Source organism: Sinohyriopsis cumingii, chromosome 16, assembly GCF_028554795.1.
Source record: "Sinohyriopsis cumingii isolate HCF-2022 chromosome 16, ASM2855479v2, whole genome shotgun sequence".
Taxonomy (NCBI): Eukaryota; Metazoa; Mollusca; class Bivalvia; order Unionida; family Unionidae; genus Sinohyriopsis; species Sinohyriopsis cumingii.
In genome coordinates this window covers 34,245,256-34,268,334 of record NC_142976.1, presented here as the reverse complement: position 1 = coordinate 34,268,334, position 23,079 = coordinate 34,245,256, and the positions used below count along the sequence as shown (strand labels likewise).

At 34.9% G+C, this 23,079-nt stretch overlaps 1 protein-coding gene across 4 annotated transcripts in view; it reads right to left on the bottom strand.

Moving 5' to 3' along the window:
- Window positions 1–23,079, bottom strand: part of LOC149780188 (ATP-dependent RNA helicase A protein-like) — a 116,746-nt gene that overhangs the window by 55,583 nt on the left and 38,084 nt on the right. For 3 of the 4 annotated variants that reach the window (XM_089936935.1, XM_089936934.1, XM_089936936.1), the window contains exons 7-10: window positions 14,304–14,350; window positions 10,749–10,885; window positions 8,837–8,926; window positions 2,621–2,785 (exon numbers count right to left, since the gene is read on the bottom strand). In XM_089936935.1, coding sequence (XP_089793061.1) covers window positions 2,621–2,785; window positions 8,837–8,926; window positions 10,749–10,885; window positions 14,304–14,350 — 439 coding nt within the window. Of the gene's footprint in view, window positions 1–2,620; window positions 2,786–8,836; window positions 8,927–10,748; window positions 10,886–14,303; window positions 14,351–16,967; window positions 17,054–23,079 lie in introns of all 4 variants that reach the window. The other variant, XM_089936937.1, reaches the window with a different exon arrangement.

The window sequence follows — 23,079 nt, the reverse complement described above, 5'->3', positions numbered from 1 at the left end:
CACAGTCGGAGAGATGACTGTCTTTGGCACAATGTTAATATAGCAGGCTTTATCTACTGATACTGTCCTCACAGTCAGAGAGATGACTGTCTTTGGCACAATGTTAATATAGCAGGCTTTATCTACTGATACTGTCCCCACAGTCAGAGAGATGACTGTTTTCGGCACAATGTTAATATAGCAGGCTTTATCTACTGATACTGTCCCCACAGTCAGAGAGATGACTGTCTTTGGCACAATGTTAATATAGCAGGCTTTATCTACTGATACTGTCCCCACAGTCAGAGAGATGACTGTCTTTGGCACAATGTTAATATAGCAGGCTTTATCTACTGATACTGTCCCCACAGTCAGAGAGATGACTGTCTTTGGCACAATGTTAATATAGCAGGCTTTATCTACTGATACTGTCCTCACAGTCAGAGAGATGCTGTCTTTGTTACAATGTTAATATAGCAGGCTTTATCTACTGATACTGTCCTCACAGTCAGAGAGATGATTGTCTTTGGCACAATGTTAATATAGCAGGCTTTATCTACTGATACTGTCCCCACAGTCAGAGAGATGACTGTCTTTGGCACAATGTTAATATAGCAGGCTTTATCTACTGATACCGTCCTCACAGTCGGAGAGATGACTGTCTTTGGCACAATGTTAATATAGCAGGCTTTATCTACTGATACTGTCCTCACAGTCAGAGAGATGCTGTCTTTGTTACAATGTTAATATAGCAGGCTTTATCTACTGATACTGTCCTCACAGTCAGAGAGATGACTGTCTTTGGCACAATGTTAATATAGCAGGCTCTACTGATACTGTCCCCACAGTAGGAGAGATGACTGTCTTTGGCACAATGTTAATATAGCAGGCTTTATCTACTGATACTGTCCTCACAGTCAGAGAGATGATTGTCTTTGGCACAATGTTAATATAGCAGGCTTTATCTACTGATACTGTCCCCACAGTCGGAGAGATGACTGTCTTTGGCACAATGTTAATATAGCAGGCTTTATCTACTGATACTGTCCTCACAGTCGGAGAGATGACTGTCTTTGGCACAATGTTAATATAGCAGGCTTTATCTACTGATACTGTCCTCACAGTCAGAGAGATGACTGTTTTTGGCACAATGTTAATATAACAGGCTTTATCTACTGATACTGTCCCCACAGTCGGAGAGATGACTGTCTTTGGCACAATGTTAATATAGCAGGCTTTATCTACTGATACTGTCCTCACAGTCAGAGAGATGACTCTTTGGCACAATGTTAATATAACAGGCTTTATCTACTGATACTGTCCTCACAGTCAGAGAGATGACTGTTTTTGGCACAATGTTAATATAACAGGCTTTATCTACTTATACTGTCCCCACAGTCGGAGAGATGACTGTCTTTGGCACAATGTTAATATAGCAGGCTTTATCTACTGATACTGTCCTCACAGTCAGAGAGATGACTGTCTTTGGCACAATGTTAATATAGCAGGCTTTATCTACTGATACTGTCCTCACAGTCAGAGAGATGACTCTTTGGCACAATGTTAATATAACAGGCTTTATCTACTGATACTGTCCTCACAAACAGGCTTTATCTACTGATACTGTCCTCAGTCTGAGAGGTATCTGTCTTTGGCACAATGTAGACAGATCAAGCATATTAGTAATAAATTTGACTTGACTGGATAGAACCCTGCCATGCTACATGACTGCAGAAATATATACTTCCCTTACAATGCACACAATTTTCTTTCTTTTTATGTAGAACTGCAAACCTTTAGTGCATGCATAGCATAGTTTTTAATTATTAACTGTGAAGATATACCCAAATGAAGTTGGAAATAGGTCTGAATGCACAAACTATAAGTGCAGCTGCTCAGTCAAATACATAAAGGCAGAGTTCTCAGTCAATCAGGGGTTAAGACTCCCTCAGATGTCCACAAATGTGGAAATCAAAGTCAATAAATCATTGGTTAAAACTCCCTGAAATGTCAGAAAATGTGGACATCAAAGTCAGTCAATCAGGGGTTAAAACTCCATGAAATGTCAGCAAAAGTGGAAGTCAAACAGAGGTTAAAATTCCCTAAAACGTCAGCAAACATGGAAACCAAAATCAGTCTATTAGGGTTAAAACTCCCTAAAATGTCAGCAAATGTGGAAATAAAACTCAGTCAATCAGAGGTTAAAATTCCCTAAAATGTCGCCAAATGTGGAAAGCAAAGACAGTCTATTAGGATTAAAACTCCCTAAAATGTCAGCAAATGTGGAAGTCAAACAGAGGTTAAAATTCCCTAAAATGTCAGCAAATGTGGAAACCAAAGTCAGTCTATTAGGGTTAAAACTCCCTAAAATGTCGGCAAATGTGGAAATAAAACTAGGTCAATCAGAGGTTAAAATTCCAGAAAATGTCAGCAAATGTTGAAACCAAACTTCATCTAGAACTTCTTGATATAAAGCCTCTAGTCAATTATGTTTTTAATCTGACAGTCCTACGATATGTGGAAACAAAGCCTGCAATGGATCAACATGAGGTGATGTAACCTGCTTAATAAACAATGGGAACCAGTAACACTTAATGCCCACATCCACAGAAAATGATAGAAGGCATAACATTAATCATACCACTGCCAAAGGCCCCTCATCTATGTTGCAGTTCGTCCACGGATTCCAATTTGGCTGTGGAGGGGACCAGGGTATGACCCCACCATAATCCCTTTTGGGTGCTGGCTCAAACTCATCAAGGACAGCCTTGTTGATCAGTGATGAGACTTGATTTGAATCTGGGTTCTATACAGAGGTAAAGAAAAGAAATAGATTACAAGACTGATCAGGGTTAACACTTGGTTGGGAACAGGAATCTACATTTTGGAATACACAATGCCTGAACTATACAAATGTATACTACGACAGGAATCTAAATTGGGGTACACAAAATCTGAGCTACACAAATTAAGTATTTTTCATCCTTTCTGATAACAAGAAACATTTTAACAGAATAAGAAAGGTTAATTAAGATCACAGGTTGAATCTGAAGAACCACATGATTCTTTAACTGTATATGACAAATGAACCAAAGTCCAAAATGAATTTCAAAGAATTCAAGATAAGATTATTCTTTTAAACTGCTGATTATTAAAACATCTGATATTCTTGATAATATTTCAATTTAGACACTGTGGTAGCCATAATGGATGCAAGATCTGCACCATTTCATTTAGGGCAAATTAGATATCATTAGAATATTTTTGGTTAAAAGCCAAATGTGAACATCCATTCAGGATATGAAGCAACAAGTTCATGGCAGCCATATCTGATATAAGATTTGACACCATTTGCATTAGGGACCAATTAGATATTATAGGGAAGCTTTCTGGCGAAAAATTCCATGTTAATATGACCATCAGTTATTATGGAGAAGCAATAAAAAGATTATAAAAGCAGTTGCATGTACCGTATTTTCCGGCCTACAAGTCGATGCGGAGTATAAGTCGAATTAACCAATTTTGTAAATTTTCCATCCTTCGTCCATATATAAGTCGATTCGGAGTATAAGACGAGACCAGGTCAATAACTTGGCTTTGTATTTTATACTAGTAACTTCCGGTTGCATGAATATTGATGGTATCGTTGTATGATATTCCATATTACCGGCAATCGTGAAATTGCATTACCGATGCTAACATGCTTGTGATTTTACTTCTGAACTGCTATATTTTGTTATCAGTTGACACAGCTGAATAAACAGTCCATGCTTGTCTTATTATAATTGAAAGCACATCCATGTTGTAGTTCATTTTATTACCTGTAGTTACAAATGTAACTTATACAAACTTGTCATTTTCTATCGTAAGTTTGAAAGTCACGGACTCTGTTAAATCGATTCGTATATATATATATATATATATATATATATATATATATATATATACTATTTTTTAAGTGTTTGTTCTGTTTGGACTTGGATATAATTAACATTTTATTACTAATCTATTCAATGATATACCCCACTATTATCTTTATCGGCGAGTTCGAATACAAAGTAGCGGGTATGATCTCTTGTCCTTATAACAAATTTTGTATGGACAATGACTTCAATAAAATGTTGACAGATTTTCATTTCCCTAAAAAAAAGCCTCATTTCCCTACTGGCAGCCTCGCTGATTTGACCTATTCTGTCGATTCTTGCCCTCAATCTGGTTTCAATTATAGCCAAAGCGCTAAGCATGTTTAATTACCGTGTAAATAACACTGCATAGCCATGTGGTTGTTGTGACAATGTACATCGTAATTAAAACAAGAATGACTTGTTGATTTAGAGGTGTTTATTGATAATGGAATATAGTAGGCTCGTAATACATGAGGATTATCACAATCGTCAGGTAACTCAAAATACCGTCTTTTTTCTCTTTGTAAAAGCTACAAATAAAAACCGCCCTGAATAAAAGAACGATCTTGTACACGGACAATTCTTTTCATCTCTCTCTCTCGTGCGCACACACACAAGCACGCGCGCGCGCTCACAATATATCTGATTTTAGTTTAGTTTAAACCATATTTGTTTTAATTATGATATCCATTGCAACAAGAGCCATGTGGCTGTGCATGCTATGAAAAGATTGATCAAAATATACCGAACTCATTAAAATGTGCCCGTACTATAGCAATGAAAACAATGCCCATGGCTAAATTCATTATTTACATCTAGAGAAGGGAGTGGGCATCATTTCCTGTTGTACTTAATCCCATTGATATTAAAAACGGGTAGCGTAATTGATGCGGATTAATGATAAAGAACAATGGGGTACCGGCAATATGGTAACTAGTATCGGTAGCTAAAGCCAATATCAAGGTCTAAACAATTGCAGCAACTGGCTTTGATTGTTGTTGGAAACCAAAGACCAATTTATCAACAACCGGTATAATCAAAGAGAGACACCGAATCGTCAGCTGGTTAAGAATGAATATAGGTGAAGTGTTGACATTACAATTTGCTTTAAACTGAATTGCGAAACTAAAAATCATTGATCACTGATGATCTATGAGTACTGGTAGTCCATCTATATATCTGATTTTAGTGTAGTTTAAACCTAATTTATTTGAGAAACTTTGTCAAATACAATTAGAAACATATGATTTGGGGGATTCAGTAGAATGCATGATCTACATTATTTTATAAATAATCATAGAACGCTCGAGTTAATATGGATTACATCCCTTTGTAGGATCAATTGGATCAATCAAAAAGCTATGCCGGTAATTGCTCACGTGTGTCCAACATTATACTGGAAAATCAAATATTAATGGACCAGTTATTTCATATCTTTTTTTTTAGGAATAAACAATATGCTTTGAATTAGTACAGTACACTATAGAGTATAGACCATAAGTGTGCTATGCGGCCCGGTGAAGTTTTTACCGGTACGGTAAATTGTTTTCTTTTATTTTATGTTTGAGAAATAAGAAAAAACACGCAGAATGCAAAATAAATAATGACAAAACTTACAAATATAAACGCAGTCATATTAGTTTATGACAATTTATTGACATAGTAATTTAACATGAATTTGTACTTCTATGTGACCTGTTTTCGATTATGCCGATTATAGATTAATGTCAATAGCATACCAGATACTGTAATCCAGATATAAGTCGATGCAATTTCAATGACACAATCCATATATGTCGATTCGGAGTATAAGACGAAGACCGAACTTTCAAGTCAAAAAGTATCGACTTATACGCCGGAAAATACGGTATGTGTTTGTGATTTGGATTTTAACATAGCTTTAAGTTTTTTAGTCATATCGCTATGATGTCTGCAATGTGCCAGTTTATAATGATGTCTAGCACTGGGACATCATGCCGCATACAAGTAGCATGATGTCACACAGAGTCACAATATCCTGACACCAGGCTGAACAGTCCTAACATTAACCTCTTAATGCTGAGTGCCAAGCGCAAGAGCTGTTAGTACCAATTTTATAAGTCTTCGGTATGACTTGGCTGGGGATCGAATCCCCAACCTCCTTCATCCGAGGTGGATTCTAACCACTAAGCCATCAGAGCGGTCCAAAGTCAGCTGCCATAGTGGCCATACTGACTGTCAGATTGGCATCATTTTCATTCAGGACCAACAAGATGCTATGAGAAGTCTTCTGGCACAAACCCCTGTCAATATATATTTCCATTTAAAGAAGCGATAACGTGCTTTACAAGATGGCTACCATGGTGGCCATATTTGAAATCTGTTTGGCACCATTTTCATCAGGACCAACAAAATATTATAATTAGTCTTCTGTTGAAAATGCCATGTCAAAATTACATTCTGTTTAGGTGGAGTAATTATAAACAGATTTTCAAGATAGCTGCCATAGTGACCACATAAGGTTTAAGATTAGCAACATTTATCCCCAACTAGACATCACAAGAAGTCTTCAGGTGAAAATATCAGGTCAATATGATCTTCAATCTAGGAAAACATCAATTACAAGATTTTCACGATGGCAAATGTGGCAGCCATATTAGATCCTAAACTGTCATCATTTTCATTCAGACCAATTAAGCATTACAAGTAGTCGTACAATGAAAACCCCAGGGTGAACTGACTTTTTATACAGTAGCGATGACAAGATCTTAAGACAACAGCCATATGGAACGTATTCGAGGTCAGATCTGCACCAGTTTCATTACAATTAACTAAATATCATCCTATCATGTTGGTTAAAACCCCATTTGAAATGACTTTCTGCCTAGGACTTCAAGATGGCTGCCATGGTAGACATAATGTGTATTATATCTGCACCATTTTCATTTAGGTGGCGCTCTACAGTTTCGTATTTTGCATAGGGTTAGGATTTTAAAGAAAAAAAATTCCCCGGCTTTCCTCACTGTTTATAATGGCTATTTAAAAAAGACCTTGTATATCTTAGGTATAATTCAAAGAACCTTTAATTCCCTTTATTTTGGTGTATGATTGATGGGTGTACGTTGGGTTATAGAGTATACAGCTTGGCCTTACTTCAGATGTGCACCTTTCAAAAAAGTGCTAGCTCTACTTGGTCAATTTCACTTCCTGAACTTCAGAGGTAAATTGTATAAAAAAGAGCCAATAACTTTTTTTTACATTTTATATATTTGGTAATTCATTCAATGCACTTTCAGAAGCTGGTATTGTCTAGTCTTGCAAAATTCATTTTCCCTATTTTAATAGCTGCTATGTATAGTGTACTTTAGACTAATTCAGGCTGATTTTTTAACTCAAGGGAGCAGTCATTTTAGTTAGCAGTGTGCTTAAATCATATAAAAATTTCCAAAAGTACAATATCCAAAGAAATATCATCCACATTACATTAATGTAGCATAGAGGTATGCCAACATTCTCTCCATTGTGCATGTTTAAAATGTGAACTACTTCACCATACATACGTCACTCTCTCAAAAGTACACATTAACTGGTGAGTGCCCCCTTGGGACTAATTAAGCATAATAAGTCTTTTGGTGAAAACTCCATGATAAGACCATCCATTCAATTAGTGATACTAGTTTTAAGGTGGCCACTGTGGCATCCATACTGAATGTCCAAGCAGCACCATCTTTATTTAGAAGCAACAAAACTTTGGAATGAATGTGTGCATATTATTTAATGCCAATCCTCCAAGTTGTTTAGGAGGAGCAGCAGTAACTTAATGGACAGAGGGACAGATTACAGACAAGTGGCCATCAAAAAATACTTTTTACAATCACTTTCAACTGGTATTACCACATTTTGTTCATTAAACAATACTTTGTTGATGCAAAACAATTTTACTGTGACTTTAGAAATTAAAATGATTACATTTAGTGCAAGGCAGTTCCAATGGAAACTGTCATGATTTGCTACAGCAACTACTACCGGCACTGCATTTCCTCAGGCATAATTATGATCCAATTGCAAACAGCAATGAAACTGATCATAATGTACAGGCAGAACGGTCTGTGTTGTTTGCTAAAACAAACTGAGTAGACTTAGGCCAATGTTGCTAGTCCTAACAAATTGCACAGATTCATATGTTCCCTGTGCATTATGCGATGGCAGAACTGGGTCATTGAAATTTACTGTTGAATCCAACCTGTATGCATGGAAGCCATATTAAACCAGCTGGCTGTCTCGGCATGTTCTAGGGAGGATTACATAACTCTCATTTCTTACCCAAGATATAGCCAATATAGTTATTAAAGTGCCATTAGAAACCAACCAACAAACCAACTTAACTTACTTATATGCAAGCATATATGGTAACACATGCCTAAATGCACACAGGTCTGCTGCTGAATAATTTACCATAAGATAAGCATCTACTCCTTGCACTTTATGATTGCAGGTGAACTGCATAAACCCCAATCTGCTGCTGCAGTGATGACTGATATGGGTCAATGCATGCATGATGCACAGCAAACCTCACAAAATGTGTAAACTGCTGTTCCTCCTTCCTGACATGATGTACATTGAGAGAACAGCAATATGTATTGGTGAACATATTTTGAAGAAAAAAAACCCACGTCTCTTTAACCACCCTGCAACTACTCTTTAGGATGATCAGTCATCTGGATTTTGCAAGGTCCACACAGGTAAGTACAGAAAATTTAGCTATAACTTGCTTTCACATACCACAGAACTAGGCTAGATATTCCCTGGACTAATGCCAGCTAATTCTTAGTTCATCAGAATGAGAGAAAGTGACTTTTTTCGTCTTCAGCCATTCACAGGTAAAAATAATATAATTCCTCTCTAACCTGGTTATTTGGCCCTGCACAGGTAAAATCAATTAAAGTATTAGTTCGAAATTGGTTTTCACTCACCACAGAGTTGGGCTCGATGGACCACTGTGCTAGAGCCTGATCTATATTAGCCACAACATCAGGAGTGACATTCACTTTGTAAGGCTCAAGCTGGAGACAGAATAAATCATCATATGTATGAATAGTATAGATGAAAGCCATAACAAATATATACTTTTTCATGACGAAAATGTAGCATTTCCCCACCCACCAAAAGAGTCCTACACCACCACCCTTTGCTCTGAGGCTATCATCTACTCATCTTCATAAACTATAATACTATCAATCAGGGAAAACACAGTTCAGATTTAACAGAAAACTGACTGGTGGACACAAATAGAAGGACAGACAGACTACTGAATGGATATGACTCAAAACTAACTATCTTCAAAAATGTGCAAATCATGATGACTCTATGGTCTTAAAATAAGTAAGAAGAAAGAGCAAAACTCAACAATTTTTGTATAACTAAAAATATTATTTATTTTTCTAACATAAAGTTAAACTGTAAAAATTAATTTATAATATGGTGGAATGAAATCTAAACAGTCCTAAATGTTCGATCAATTTCAAAAGTATAGAGTAATCCAAATGAGTTCCAATGGTATCCCAAATAATATTCTCCAATATGCTGATGTGTCAACAGTACAGAAGATCACTATGATATAATCCCAAAATGACTTTCAATGAATTTTCAGTACTTCCATGACAGCTATTGTGAATGGATCTAAACACTATTTACAATAATAACTCATCTAAAAGTGCGAACTTACGATGAATGGGGGAAATTAGTATTTACAATATTATTAGTGAAATGACCCTTAAAAATGATGATCATGAATGATAACACACATTGTAAAGATCCAAATAACAAATTATCAAATATTCAAACAAATGCAGAGTACAGTAAAGTGGTTTTACATTTTTCTAAGCATTCTATTTGTGATGTTGAAGTAATTTAAAACCAAATGTAAAATCTGACATTGAATCTAAGACATTTAAGAATTGTTATGCCATATTATAGATAACCAAATTAATTCATATTAATTTTTTTGGTGCTGAGTATTTATATTTTGATTTTGCAATATAAGGCAACATCGTAAAACAATTCTGCAACAGATAAAGGGAAGGACATACATGGTAACAAAATATGCCCCCTTCATAAGGTTCAAACTAGAGACAGAATACATTATCACATGCATCAATATAATAGATGCAAAGCTAGAAATGTGTCCATGAGTCACAAATGCTTCTGCCAATACAACGTAAGTGTCACAGGGGCCATAACCTTGGAATTGACACAACCACATAACCAACTTGGGTTGAAATTCATGACTTCTTTCAGAAGTTACTGCACAAAAACAAAATTTTGATGCAACCGAAGTGCAAACTGGTCAAACAGTGGTCATGAAGTCTGACATTTTTTATAGAAAAGGGTGAAACTGGAAATGACCCTGTCCTTCATGCATTGTCACTTATCAATTTAGGTTCAATCTATGACATTCTTCAAAAGCTATTGCAGAGAAACAAAATTATGATGCAACTTAAGGACAAAGCGATAAAGCAAACACAGACAAGAAGTTTAGTTAGAAAAAGGTGAAATTGAACAAGGTCAATTTAATGCAAAACCTTGCAACACATTTAGTTTAAAGTCATAAACCAATTATTAGGTTTTCAGCAGAAATGAAATTTATGACAAATGTGACACGATGGACAGACATGGGTAACCAGGGTCTTCAATTAGATATACGGTTGGAGGGTGAGTTGCCAATGTAGTCAGGGGTTTTGGGGGACCTCTCCAAATGCATATTTTTTTTTTTTTTTTAATGTAGCCTGGTGTAAAGTAAAAATAGCCAGGTAAATCACCCAGCTCCCTGCTGATAAGGAAAGACCTGGGTAACAGTGTATACTCTATCAAAACAACTTTCCTCACCTTTTCACTTTCCTTTTTCTTTGTTTGTCCAGTGAAAGCCTCAATAACCCCCATGTGGTACAACTGGCGTACCATTGATAGGGCACAGGATTTCGAAGCCACCTGCTTGTTGGAACCATGCTCTCTGGCATTGATATCTGAAAAAGATTTTTTCCAGAAAGTGCAAAACTGAAGGCTATATCATTGTAAATTCCCATTATATTTACATAATACCTCATTTAGCATTGCAAATTTCCAAGATATTAACATAATGCCTCATTTTACATTGCAAAAATTTCCTTACTTACATACTGCCTCACTTAGCATTGCAAATTCCCATGATATTTACATATTATCTCATTTAGCATTGCAAATTCCCATATTTACATACCTCATTTAGCATTGCAAATTCCCATGATATTTACATATTATCTCATTTAGAATTGCAAATTCCCATATTTACATATGATACCTCAATTAGCACTGCGGATTCTTATGATATTTACATACTGCCTCATTTAGCATTGAAAATTCCCGTATTCACATATTGCCTCATATAAACATGTAACCCTCTATCTATCCTCCTGCCACCCAACCTCAATCCAGTGTTTGTAAGCTAAATAAATTCCACAGTGTACATCTAATATAATGTGCATTCCTACTATAACTGCATAAAGAAACTTTTGCGAAGAAACTATACTATAATGTAACAGTAATTTAAACTTTTCATTGGTGCAGTGAACCCAGAGAGGGAAAAAGCAGTCCATGTTAGTGGGTACATTTGATCCAGGGTTCGAAACTAACAAACGTCCGTTAGTCTGCGACTAATAGTTTTCCTCACGGACTAATAAATATTTTCCAATACAAACCCGCCTGACTAATAAAAAATGAATGCATGTAATTATTTTAAAGTTTGCTTTCCTGATATTTTTTATGAATTTCATAACAGAAATGCGGGCAAATAACTTGCTATTTTTAGTTATTGAATTTGTTGTAACTCACGTATGTAAATCCAAATCACCTAGGCGCTTATATTAAGCATTACAAATGGTGTGCAAAGTGTTCTTGTCGCACTGACCAGGATCATAGTTAAACAAAGAAAGCAAAGAGAACAATGTAGCGATTTGTACAAGGTGTGGAAAATCCGGCAAAAAGGCTGAAGACTGACAATAATGACAAAAGGGAACGCAACAAACAGTATGATAAAGAAAGTAGGAACCGAACTTTTCTAGAGAAGTGGAAATGCAGTCGGCCGTGGCTTAACTTTAACCCTGAAGTAAATACCATGTTTGCAGTGTCTGCAGAGAGCATTCAAAAACGGAGGGTGAAAAAAAAGCTCATTTGTAGTTGGATGTTCCAATTTACGGTTGGAAACAACAGTATATCATGAAACCAAATCGCAAATCCATCAGAAATGCATGATCACGAGTCGAGAGTTATCGAAACCAAAAGGACAGTCATCTGCAAGTAAAATGTATTTTGAGGACTAATGGATTTTGCTGCAGACCAGTATGTCTTTTGTCCTGTTAGTCCGCTTGACTAGTTAATAAAAAAGTTAGTTTCGAACCCTGTGATCAATATAAACTGTGCAATTAGTTCAAGTTCTAGATGTTCTGTACATTTCTGAAATGACAGTACTTGCTCATGCAATTACAATCAGATGCACCCTGAATTTATCTTGGTCACAATGTCAATTGGCCCATAAAAATAGGCAAAAGTAATGTCTTAGTCACAAAGTCAACTGACCCATTCAAATAGGCATGACTACTGTTGTGTATTTAATTTAATTGTTTGGTTTTAGAATTTTTTAAAATTCCATTACATGTTATTGTAATGTAATATTGTTTACTAGACTTGATTTTTTTCAGAATTAAGTTCAGTTCTGTTGGACTTGATTGATCTTTTTAAAATCTATTTCACTGATGTAAATACCTAATAAAAGAAACAGTGTATCTAGTTGCTGACCTTAATATCATTGACAGTTTTGGTCAACAACTTTTTAAAATTCTTTCTCAGAGTAAGAATCATTAAGTTGAGTCAATGTCATAATTGGAGTATGTGATGTGAAGCATATGTTAATTTGCAAACTTCTAATTTTTCAAGAAGGATGAACTCTTGACCCCTATTCAGGAATCTGTTTTGCATTTTAGTTAGTCTTATAATTGATGTTATGATAATAATTCTATCAGTCATTTCTCAACACCTGAGAAGTCAAGTTATTTTATGTAGTGTCCAGTTTGGGGCTGAATTTTTATTTTCTTCAAATTATTGAATTTCAAGTGATTGTTTTCCCTGGAAATAGTAAAGTGCTCTGATAATTCTTGGAGAAAGATATTTACCCGAATTTATACATAAATGAAAAAATGGAATAATATTGTATGTGATTCAACATGAGACTGTTGACACATTACTACAATGCTGACTACTGCATACGTCATCGCCTTTCATCTTGAATTTTCATCGGGATTTGAACTGTGATTCATTCAGAACTTTTCATTGATAGGACTTGTGTTTTTTATTTCTTGGATTACAATTTGGATTTAATTCGCAATACTGTGTCTAGGGAAATAAATTAGTTGTTAATTTTACAAAGCGTGTTGTCTTCACTCTTTTCTGTTACTTATTTTAAGAGCATAGACTCATAATACTACTGTCTTAGTCACAGTGTCAACTGCCCCATTCAAATAGGCAGGATTACTGTAGTAGTCACAAAGTCATCTGACCCATTCAAATAGACAGGATTATCATCTTAGTCACACAGTCATCTAACCCATTCAAATAGGCAGGATTATCGTCATCTAACCCATTAAAATAGGCAGGGATATCATCTTAGTCACACAGTCATCTAACCCATTCAAATAGGCAGGAAAATCATCTTTGTCACAAAGTCATCTGACCCATTCAAATAGGCAGGATTATCATCTCAGAGTCATCTAACCCATTCAAATAGGCAGGATTATCATCTCTGTCACAAAGTCATCTGACCATTCAAATAGGATTATCATCTTAGAGTCATCTAACCCATTAAAATAGGCAGGATTATTATATTTGTCACAAAGACATCTAACCCATTCAAATAGGCAGGATTATCATCTTTGTCACAAAGTCATCTGACCCATTCAAATAGGCAGGATTATCATCTTTGTCACAAAGTCATCTGACCCATTCAAATAGTCAGGATTATCATCTTAGAGTCATCTGACCCATTCAAATAGTCAGGATTATCATCATAGTCACAAAGTCATCTGACCCATTCAAATAGACAGGATTATCATCTTTGTCACAAAGTCATCTGACCCATTCAAATAGGCAGGATTATCATCTTAGTCAAAAAGTCATCTGACCCATTCAAATAGGCAGGATTATTGTCTTGATTATTAGGCTGTAGTCTGGTAGTCTAAGTTTGCATCCTGTTTGTATTTGTAGTATTCATACAATTTCCCACGGAATGCTAAAAATGCAATTAGTTCCAAACAAGCAAGTAAATTACCTAATTTATTAAATGCTTATCAAGAACTGTATGTATGAAGAAATGTGTGTGTAATGTAATCTTTATTTGATATATGTAATACATACATTGTCGGATCTTGTTGACAAAGAATTTCATCTCGGCTATAAAGCTCCTAAAATGAAGAAAAAATTATACATATGAATAAAGAATACATCAAATGCAGTGATAACAAAATTTTAAAAAATTTAATTTTGTGAAAATAAAAGATTTTTTGAAACACTTCAACTAGTATGCTTCATAATACCCACATTAACGCTTTATCCAAAGTGACAAGAGGAGTTAAGTCCCTTTGCAATAGGTCCACTGTCAATAGAGAAAACATTGCATTACATGTACTCTAAATTCAATCAAATGCATATTTTACAGTTTAAAAAAAAACTTTTGCAAAACAAGTAAAATATTTGTTTAATTCTGTCATGCAATCATGGAAATCACTTTTAAATGCTGACTGAGGATAATATTTACTTACATAACTAGCCTGGGAAAGTAAAAGCTCATTGCTGGGCAAGTGAAATTTCACATCGGTAGTGCAAAATTTTATATAGAAATAAGAACAAACATTGGTCAGTTTGGAATTGTCAGCAACTAGTAAACTGTTTTATCTGGTAACATCAATGTATTGCAAGGGACATAACTTTTATAAATCCTAGCAAATGCATAAATTGATTTATTAAAGGCATCCAACACACTGCTGCTTGTGAAAAATGTTAAAAAAAACAAATAAGACAAAACAAGGGTTCTGCAGAATGTGGTGTCTCATCTGTAAATGGTGCCATGATGTAAGAAGAGTGTGGTATAATCATTTTATAGGTATTAGATAAAGAGCTTGCTAGTACATTAGTACATGTACCACAGAACTTGCTAGTACATTAGTACATGTACCACAGAGCTTGCTAGTACATTAGTACATGTACCACAGAGCTTGCCAGTACATTAGTACATGTGCCACAGAGCTTGCTAGCACATTAGTACATGTACCATAGTAAATTGCCAATGAACCAGTTCATGTGGTATTTTAAATAAATACTATCATCAGACTTTATCCTTAATTTAATTTTTTTTTGCCTCTTTTAATATCTGTTGCTGTAGATCCCACCCCCATCAAAAATTTCCGAAAGACGTGTCTGTCAAGAAAATGTTCAAACTATTCGTTATAACCTACAAGGTTAACATGGAACCTCAAACCTACTATGGTACCAAAACAAAGCCCAAATCACTCAACTGGGAATATTTTTTTATAAAAAGAATCATGCAAGAAAGATGTAAAACCAATTGACACTTTTGCCATTTGTTAGGAATGTAATGGTGTGATGGCATTTGCAGGTGTCCTCATATGCCAACATCTCATTTTTTAATAGATTAAAGATCAGCTGATACCAGCATTCTTCTGTGATAACTATGTATATGAGCTGTTTTGCTGTAAGAACAACATACCTAAATCTAAGTAACAGCTGTTCAATATCTTTACCAAATAATGACTTGAAAAAGCTAGCCTTGGATGGACTTCATGATTTATTTATGTTCTATGAGAAAAACAATAACAGACTGCATCCATTCTTTGATGAATTAATAAATAAAAGCCAAAAATATGACAGGATGAATCTTGATTGTTATTTTCCTGATGCCTAAAGCAGTAGTGTGTTGTGGATGTGAAAACAAAAGATCAGTCCATAATAGTACTAACAGAACTAGAGAACAGATTCAAATTTGTGTGATCTGGAACCAAAATTATACAAGACCAACAACAAAATAAATTTCATTTCAATACTTCTAAAATCAAAATAAATAAAACACCAAAACATAAGAATGTGTTTTGTACTTGGTTATTTTTTTTAAAAAATGTTATTATGCAATGAAACCAATTATTAATATGAAATAGGAATGTGACCTGGTGCAGATTTTAGCAATATCTTAAATGGATAGGTTAATAAATTCTTTTAGATGACCTTTGACCTGAATGCTTCTTCTTTAATAAATGGCAACATATCCTTCCAATTGATTTTGAAGAATATAATTAAAATCTCATTGGGTTCTATGCATGCCACAATCTAATTAATAGTAAAATATGGTGCCCTCAAATATTTTTAAAAAACTTGTCACAGCCATTTTGAATTGTAAGTAAGCAGTTCCTTCACTTTCCAAATGTCATATTAGTTTGCCTTATCATATCACTGAAGTTCAACACTTTTATACAAAGAAAAAGCTCATCAAGTTTTTTTCAAACTGGTTAAGAAAAACCATAATCCATGAAAAATTTATTCTAGGAAAAACCTCTGATGTTCAAACAGTGTCTGAACACAATATATAAAAAAGTTAGTCTAATCTCTTAAAAAACTTCCCTCCCTCTAGGAATTACATTTCTCAGAAAACTAATAATTAACTGATGTAATTCTAAAATATGCACGTCTGCAAGTTTCTTTCTTTAAAGCTTCAGTTCACTTTGTCCATATATTTACACATAATCTATTTTATACTAATGTTTATCAGCAACTATGCAATGAAAATCAAGAGACAACAGAACAAAACTTAAATATTTAAACCAACAAAATTGTTGCTTTAACCAAAATGAACTGCAAGCTGAAATTATTTATCAACTTTGGTGATCATTTGCATGAGGAAAAATACACTGAAATGGCCAGAACAATGAGGTCAGACAGATGGGCAAAATTAGAACAAAATCAGCTTCTATAAGCCAAGGTATAACAGAAGATATAAGAAAACAAACCTACCTGTTTTGGATTCACCCAGAGTCTAAAGGAGTTGTGGTGTTGATCATCAGCTAGCCAGTAGTCATAGGTTTGTGTTGGACAAACAACTTTGAATGTATGAAATAAGACAACAGTCCAAGTTTAATCATTCTTCCATTGCCCTATTGGTGTATTTATTTTCACCATTTAGGCAATGTTTTCTAATTGCCTGCATCTGACTAGAGGCAAATAAAATTGTTAAATCAATCTTATTTGAAATTCACTTCTGTTTGAAATGAAAGGTACGGAAGATCTACACTGACGTTTGACTTTAAATTATTCTTTTATTTTTGTGTTATTATTGTTCGTATTGTAGATTCAAAAGATAATTTTGTAACTGGTATGGTTTATCAAACTATACTTTTATAACAAAATTTCAGCTGAAATATACACTTTATTTAAGCCCCTATGCAGCTGAGAAAATGCACTGAAAAGTTTAAATAAAACTTATAGAAATAAATTTGAAAAATTCATTTTTTTTAAAAAAAATTAGGTTTCTTTAGATTCTGGGATAAATATTACCATTAGATAACCAATCTGAAACTCATCATCCAATTATTTTCTTCCATGTATAGTGTATCTCTTGAAGGGGCAATCGTATGTACCTCCTGACTAGAATCACAATATCTGTACCTTTTAAGGTACTGTACTCAAATAAATCCAGAAACATACTGAGCAATATGTGCACTAAGTCAGAATGCATTCGTAAGTTCTCTCAGGTTTTGCCTCAAGGTTCTTAGAGACAGAACCTGTGTAAATTCCTAATGTACATCATGGTCTGTTGTTATATTTCAAAGTGGTAGTCAGCCATCAAATTGCGATGGCATCGTATCACATTATGCATCCATGTTGTTTGTCTACATAATTTTAATTATTACTCCTTTACACTCTGGGTGATATTTGGAGATACCTTGACAAGGTTATGTCTCATCTCTCATTTTCTCCTCAATTTCTGACTCTTTAAAGTTGGTACAAAATCAGGGTAATACAACTTAAGCATGACATTTTTACATTAAATGGTATAATCAGCACTGGCATCATTGCTGCTACTATTTGCAAGAACATTAAGTATGACATTCTTATATTAAAAATGAAAATGACAGAATCCGGAAATGGTAAGCTTCAATATTTGGTCACTAATTTTCTCACAAGATTAGCTTAAAAGTTCTAAACGCATGAAAGGTAATAATCATAATACATCTTACTTATAAATTTTTAGTTTTGGAAACAAATATAAATGATGTTGCCATTCAAAAATTTTCAAAAAGCTTGATATAAATTCTAAGGTACAAGGAGAAATTGACATATGCCACTCATGTTGGAAGCTGACTTATGAAGGAGACATACATACTAAGTTAGAAAATGTTGAGATGAGACATAATCAAGTCATTCATTACAGTAACAAGCTATAAGTAACACAAGTAATTTTAAAAGAGAGTTTCTAAAAAAAAAAAATATCTACCAATATAGCTATTGCTCTGCAGACTCAGAAAGAATAAAGGGCACCAACTTCCACACATGAACACTCATATGAAAAAGCCAGGGATTTCATATTGAGCCCACACCGATATAAGAAAGCCAGAACATTCATATTGGACCTACACTCATAAATGAAAGTTAAGACCTTCATACTCAGCCCACAATTATACGACAAAGCCAGGAACTTCATGTTAAGCAGACACTCATATAAGAAAGCAAGGATCATAATGAGCACACACTCATAAAGAAAGCCAGGCCTTCATTTAGAGCCAATACTCGTATAAGATGGGGTATTCATGCTGGGCTCACACTCATATAAGAAAGCCAGGACCATCATGTTGACCCCACACTTGCATGAGAAAGCATGGGCCATCATGCTGAACCCAGACCCACATAAGAAAGGACCTTCATACTGGGCCCACACATAAACAAACCAGAGATTTTATGTGGATCACACAGCCACATCAGAAAACCTGGGCTTTTGTTAAGCTGACACTCACATGAAAATTTTGGTCTCAATAGTTGACCATGATGACAATCAAGAAGTGATCAATGTGTGCGTGTGATTTGGATATTTAACGTAGTTTTTAAAAAAAATCAGTCATATCGCTATGATGTCTGCAGTGTGACAGTTTATAGTGATGTCTAGTACTGAGGCATCATGCCGCAGATATGTAGCATGATGTCCCACCCAGTCACATTATCCTGACACCAGGCCAACCAGTCCTAGCATTAACCTCTTAATGCTGAGTGCCAAGCGAGGCAGCTGTTAGTACCATTTTTGTAAGTCTTTGGTATGACTCTGCCAAGGATCAAACCCACAACCTCCCACATCCTAGGCAGATGCTCTAACCAATAGGCCACCGGAGCGTGATCAATATGACTTGCTTTTGTTCATACCTTTCTATAATAGCATAGAAATCAATTCAGGGCATGTATTTATGCCTACAAACATCCATAAGAGATTTCTACTGGCTACCTCAAGTGTTTTGGATTGGAATGTGCAAACAAAGATTTTACCCCCAAAAATGTACACTTCAGAAGATTACAAAAATTGAACAGGAGGAGAAAGTGGTCTGATAATGCACACTTAATGACATCTGCCTAATAGCCACATGCAAGAGCTGTTGACCCCAAGAAATCTGGGTCTAAAGGATGCTTTCTGCTGAAACTTCTCCTGTTCTAACAAACATTTCAAGATTTCTCAAAAGACTCTGCATCTTCATCCAAACCTGAATGTATGTCACCATCCATCATTCATTGAATATTTCAAGACCCCTTTTATACCATGCTTTGTGTCAAAGTTAATCAAGTTCTATTTGGTATTTTTTAATACATAAAGTTTAGCAACATTTTATATAGTCTTAGTAATATCAGTTATTGATACTGTAAGTATGAGATCTTTTGCATCAATTGGAAAGGCATTCAAGCTTATACAGTCGAGTCAAATTGATCAACTTCAATTAAGCAAATATTAAACATTTTTGACAGTCTTTAATTTTTAAAGCAGCAGCAGCCATATTTGGTGGCAGTTTGTATAAATCTGAAAGGCCTACATGCTGTCACACATTGTGTCAAGTTTGGTCAAATTCTTTTGTTTTTCAAAGGTATATTTCTATATTTAGTAACAAGGGCCATAATTAATAGTGGATCTGCATCACTTGTACAGATATTTGTTTTTACATATCTTCATGCTAGTAAGCTATCTATTTAGCTAAATCAAATTATATTCAGTGAAGAAGTCATTTTAAGGTTTTATGTTACTAGTAATAGTGGCCATAGTGGATTGGAATCATTTCTTCGTGTACAAATGCTTTGTCAAATTCTGTTTGGCAGTATTGGATTAGTAATAATTAAAGAATACTACTATTATTTAGTAAGGTAGAAATATCTAAGACTGGATTTGCATTATTTATAAAAAATCTAAAGCATCTGTCTGTCATGCTGATAACTGTAAAATTTTATCATAATCTGTTCAGTGACTTTTGCAAATAATTTGAATATTTTTTCTATTTTCAGTAATGACAGCCATAACGAATTATGAATCTCTGTTCTGTGGTACAAATTTGACATGATTTCTTTCTAGGACGTTATATGTTAAATTTGATCAAATTCTGTTCAATGGTTCTGAAGAAGTCATTTTAAAGAGTTCAATTTTTAGTAATAGCAGCCATATTTGATTGCTGATCGGCATCATTTGTATAAAAAAGTGTTTCATCCCAGCATGGTATGTGCCGAGTTTGGCTGCAATTGGTCATGAGGTTTTGGTGAAAATGAAATTAGCAATTGTTGATGGACACTGGGCAGATCTTTTTAAAAATCTGGCAATGGTAGCCCTATTTGATTGTGGATTAGATTCATTGGTACAAACTTTAAAGATCTTCCTGCCTGGATGCTTTCTGTCAAATCTGAACAAACTCAATTCTTATGTAAGATACCAGCTAAGAGTTAGCACACAGTCAATGTATGCATGCAGTTTACAGATAAAAATATTTCACTCCCAAACATCCATCAAAAATAGAGGAGCCTGCTCTGTTATGATACTGCTAAGTAACTTGAAAATGTGATCTTTGCACTGAAGATACATGTTCCACCAAGAAACACTGTGCTCTCTGTGATGAAGGTCTCCAAGGTAGAAGCTGGATATTGTCAGGAAACTGATGAGCTTAACTGTTATGCAAGTGGTGACATGTATCCTCATGAGCCAATATATGCAAATAATTTATCTGATCTTGAATTAATTCCTTCTAGGATAAACTAAGATAGTGGTTTGAATGGTGCCTTGTTCAACCAAATTAAAACCCATGAGAAAACAAGGGTTCAAAGGGCCCCATATTTAATCATATCACAACCTATGGGAGGTTCCATTTTAGATAAATGGCCAAGGACTTTGGCTGAAACAAGTTGAGATTTGTGAGGTCAGAGGCCTCTTTGTTCTGGCCTAAATCCTTGCTTCCATGATGGTGAAATGTGTCAGAAATCATGGACTGGTACACTTTGACTGCTCACCTGATACTTTGTAGAATATTGTACAGGTGTAGCTTTGTATCAAGAGTGAAGGTAAAAATGTCACACCTAATAATTACATCAGTTTGGAGGTAATTTTTCAACCAAAATAACATTACCTTACCTTGAGTGGTATGAACTAATAAAGAATCCAAAATAATGGGTGGAAAAGTGCATCTTCAATGGTTGTTTCTTAGTCATGACATGAGTTGATTCTATCAATGTTTTGCAGCTCTCTCTTAAACGCATACCAAACATTTCCTATTTTGTTTAAGTCTGGAGTGTCAGCTGGCCAACACATGCACTTTTGGTGCTTATACTGTTGAATGATGCAAGCCATGCATTATCATCTAGAAGATTTACTGATCGCTGGTAAAATGTTATGCTCTAAGAAGTCAAATGTTGTCCTCAGTTGTTTCTAAATATTTTGCGCCATTTTTGTTTCCATTTATAATTGGTACTTTTACCATCCCATACCAAACTTAAAGCTGGTCTACACTGGATGTACAATCATTACCATACATGGAATCACAAAGATGACTTTCCTCCAGTTGTTCACAGTGATGGAGCTTAACCCTGAATGTGCACACTCTATTTCTATTCTTTTTGTTCTTATCCATATTTTTTTCCTAACTGCCCACAGATGCCTCACTCATATCATCTTAGAATTTTTTTATGCTCTCTCAAAAGGTGAGGAAATTTTCAATGGTTGTTTTACTTGTCTTAAAGCTAGGTATTTACAATATACCAATTTGAAATTGAATCTCATTTTTTTGTTCTGGAATGTGAGAAATATATGTCCTGGTGTTGGAAAAACCTTGCATCTGGCACAAAATTCTTACCCTTGGGCAAAATATTCATATCCTATGCCAATGTAATAATTTACACTTGGTTCTAACCATGAAACATGACAAAATTTTAATAATAAAACGTTCACTTATAACTTGCCTTTTACAGGACATTTTACCATTCTGAGGAGAATAAAAGTGCATCCAGAGTTACGAACACAAACAATGACCACCATACAGTGGCCCCCCTCATGAATGTCCCCCCCCCCCCCCCCGACCAGCAGCCACACACTCTTTACGGCCAGAATATCTTGGCATTGATGAGCTTGTGTTCAAAAGTACCCATAAAGAAAAGCCACCCCACTAACACATCAGGCAGCCAACATATTTGTGCACAAATGTAAAATTTACCTCACAAGTGTTATTGTCAATATGTGTCCAGAACAAATATTTAATTACGGTAAGGTAAAAGATCTGATTATTATTTTCCCCATTACTCTTTTCCAGATGTCAGGTTTATACTACTGAAATAAGTGCTGGCTAAAGTACATACACCACTAAGTTATTATTATATCATTAATGCCAACATTTGCAGGAAATGGAGTCAGTAATATTTTGATAGAGCTTTGGGCTTCACACAGCGGATTTTTTTAAACTGACAATTATGACTGGGCATAATTGTCAAGATTAAAACATGCTCAGATAGGCTAAAAATAGATTGTGTGAATTAACAAACAATCAACTGTAAACAAAACAGGGTACCAGACAAAGGCTGAAAAACCATGAGACAGTACAACATATTACTTCCATTAGAACAAAGA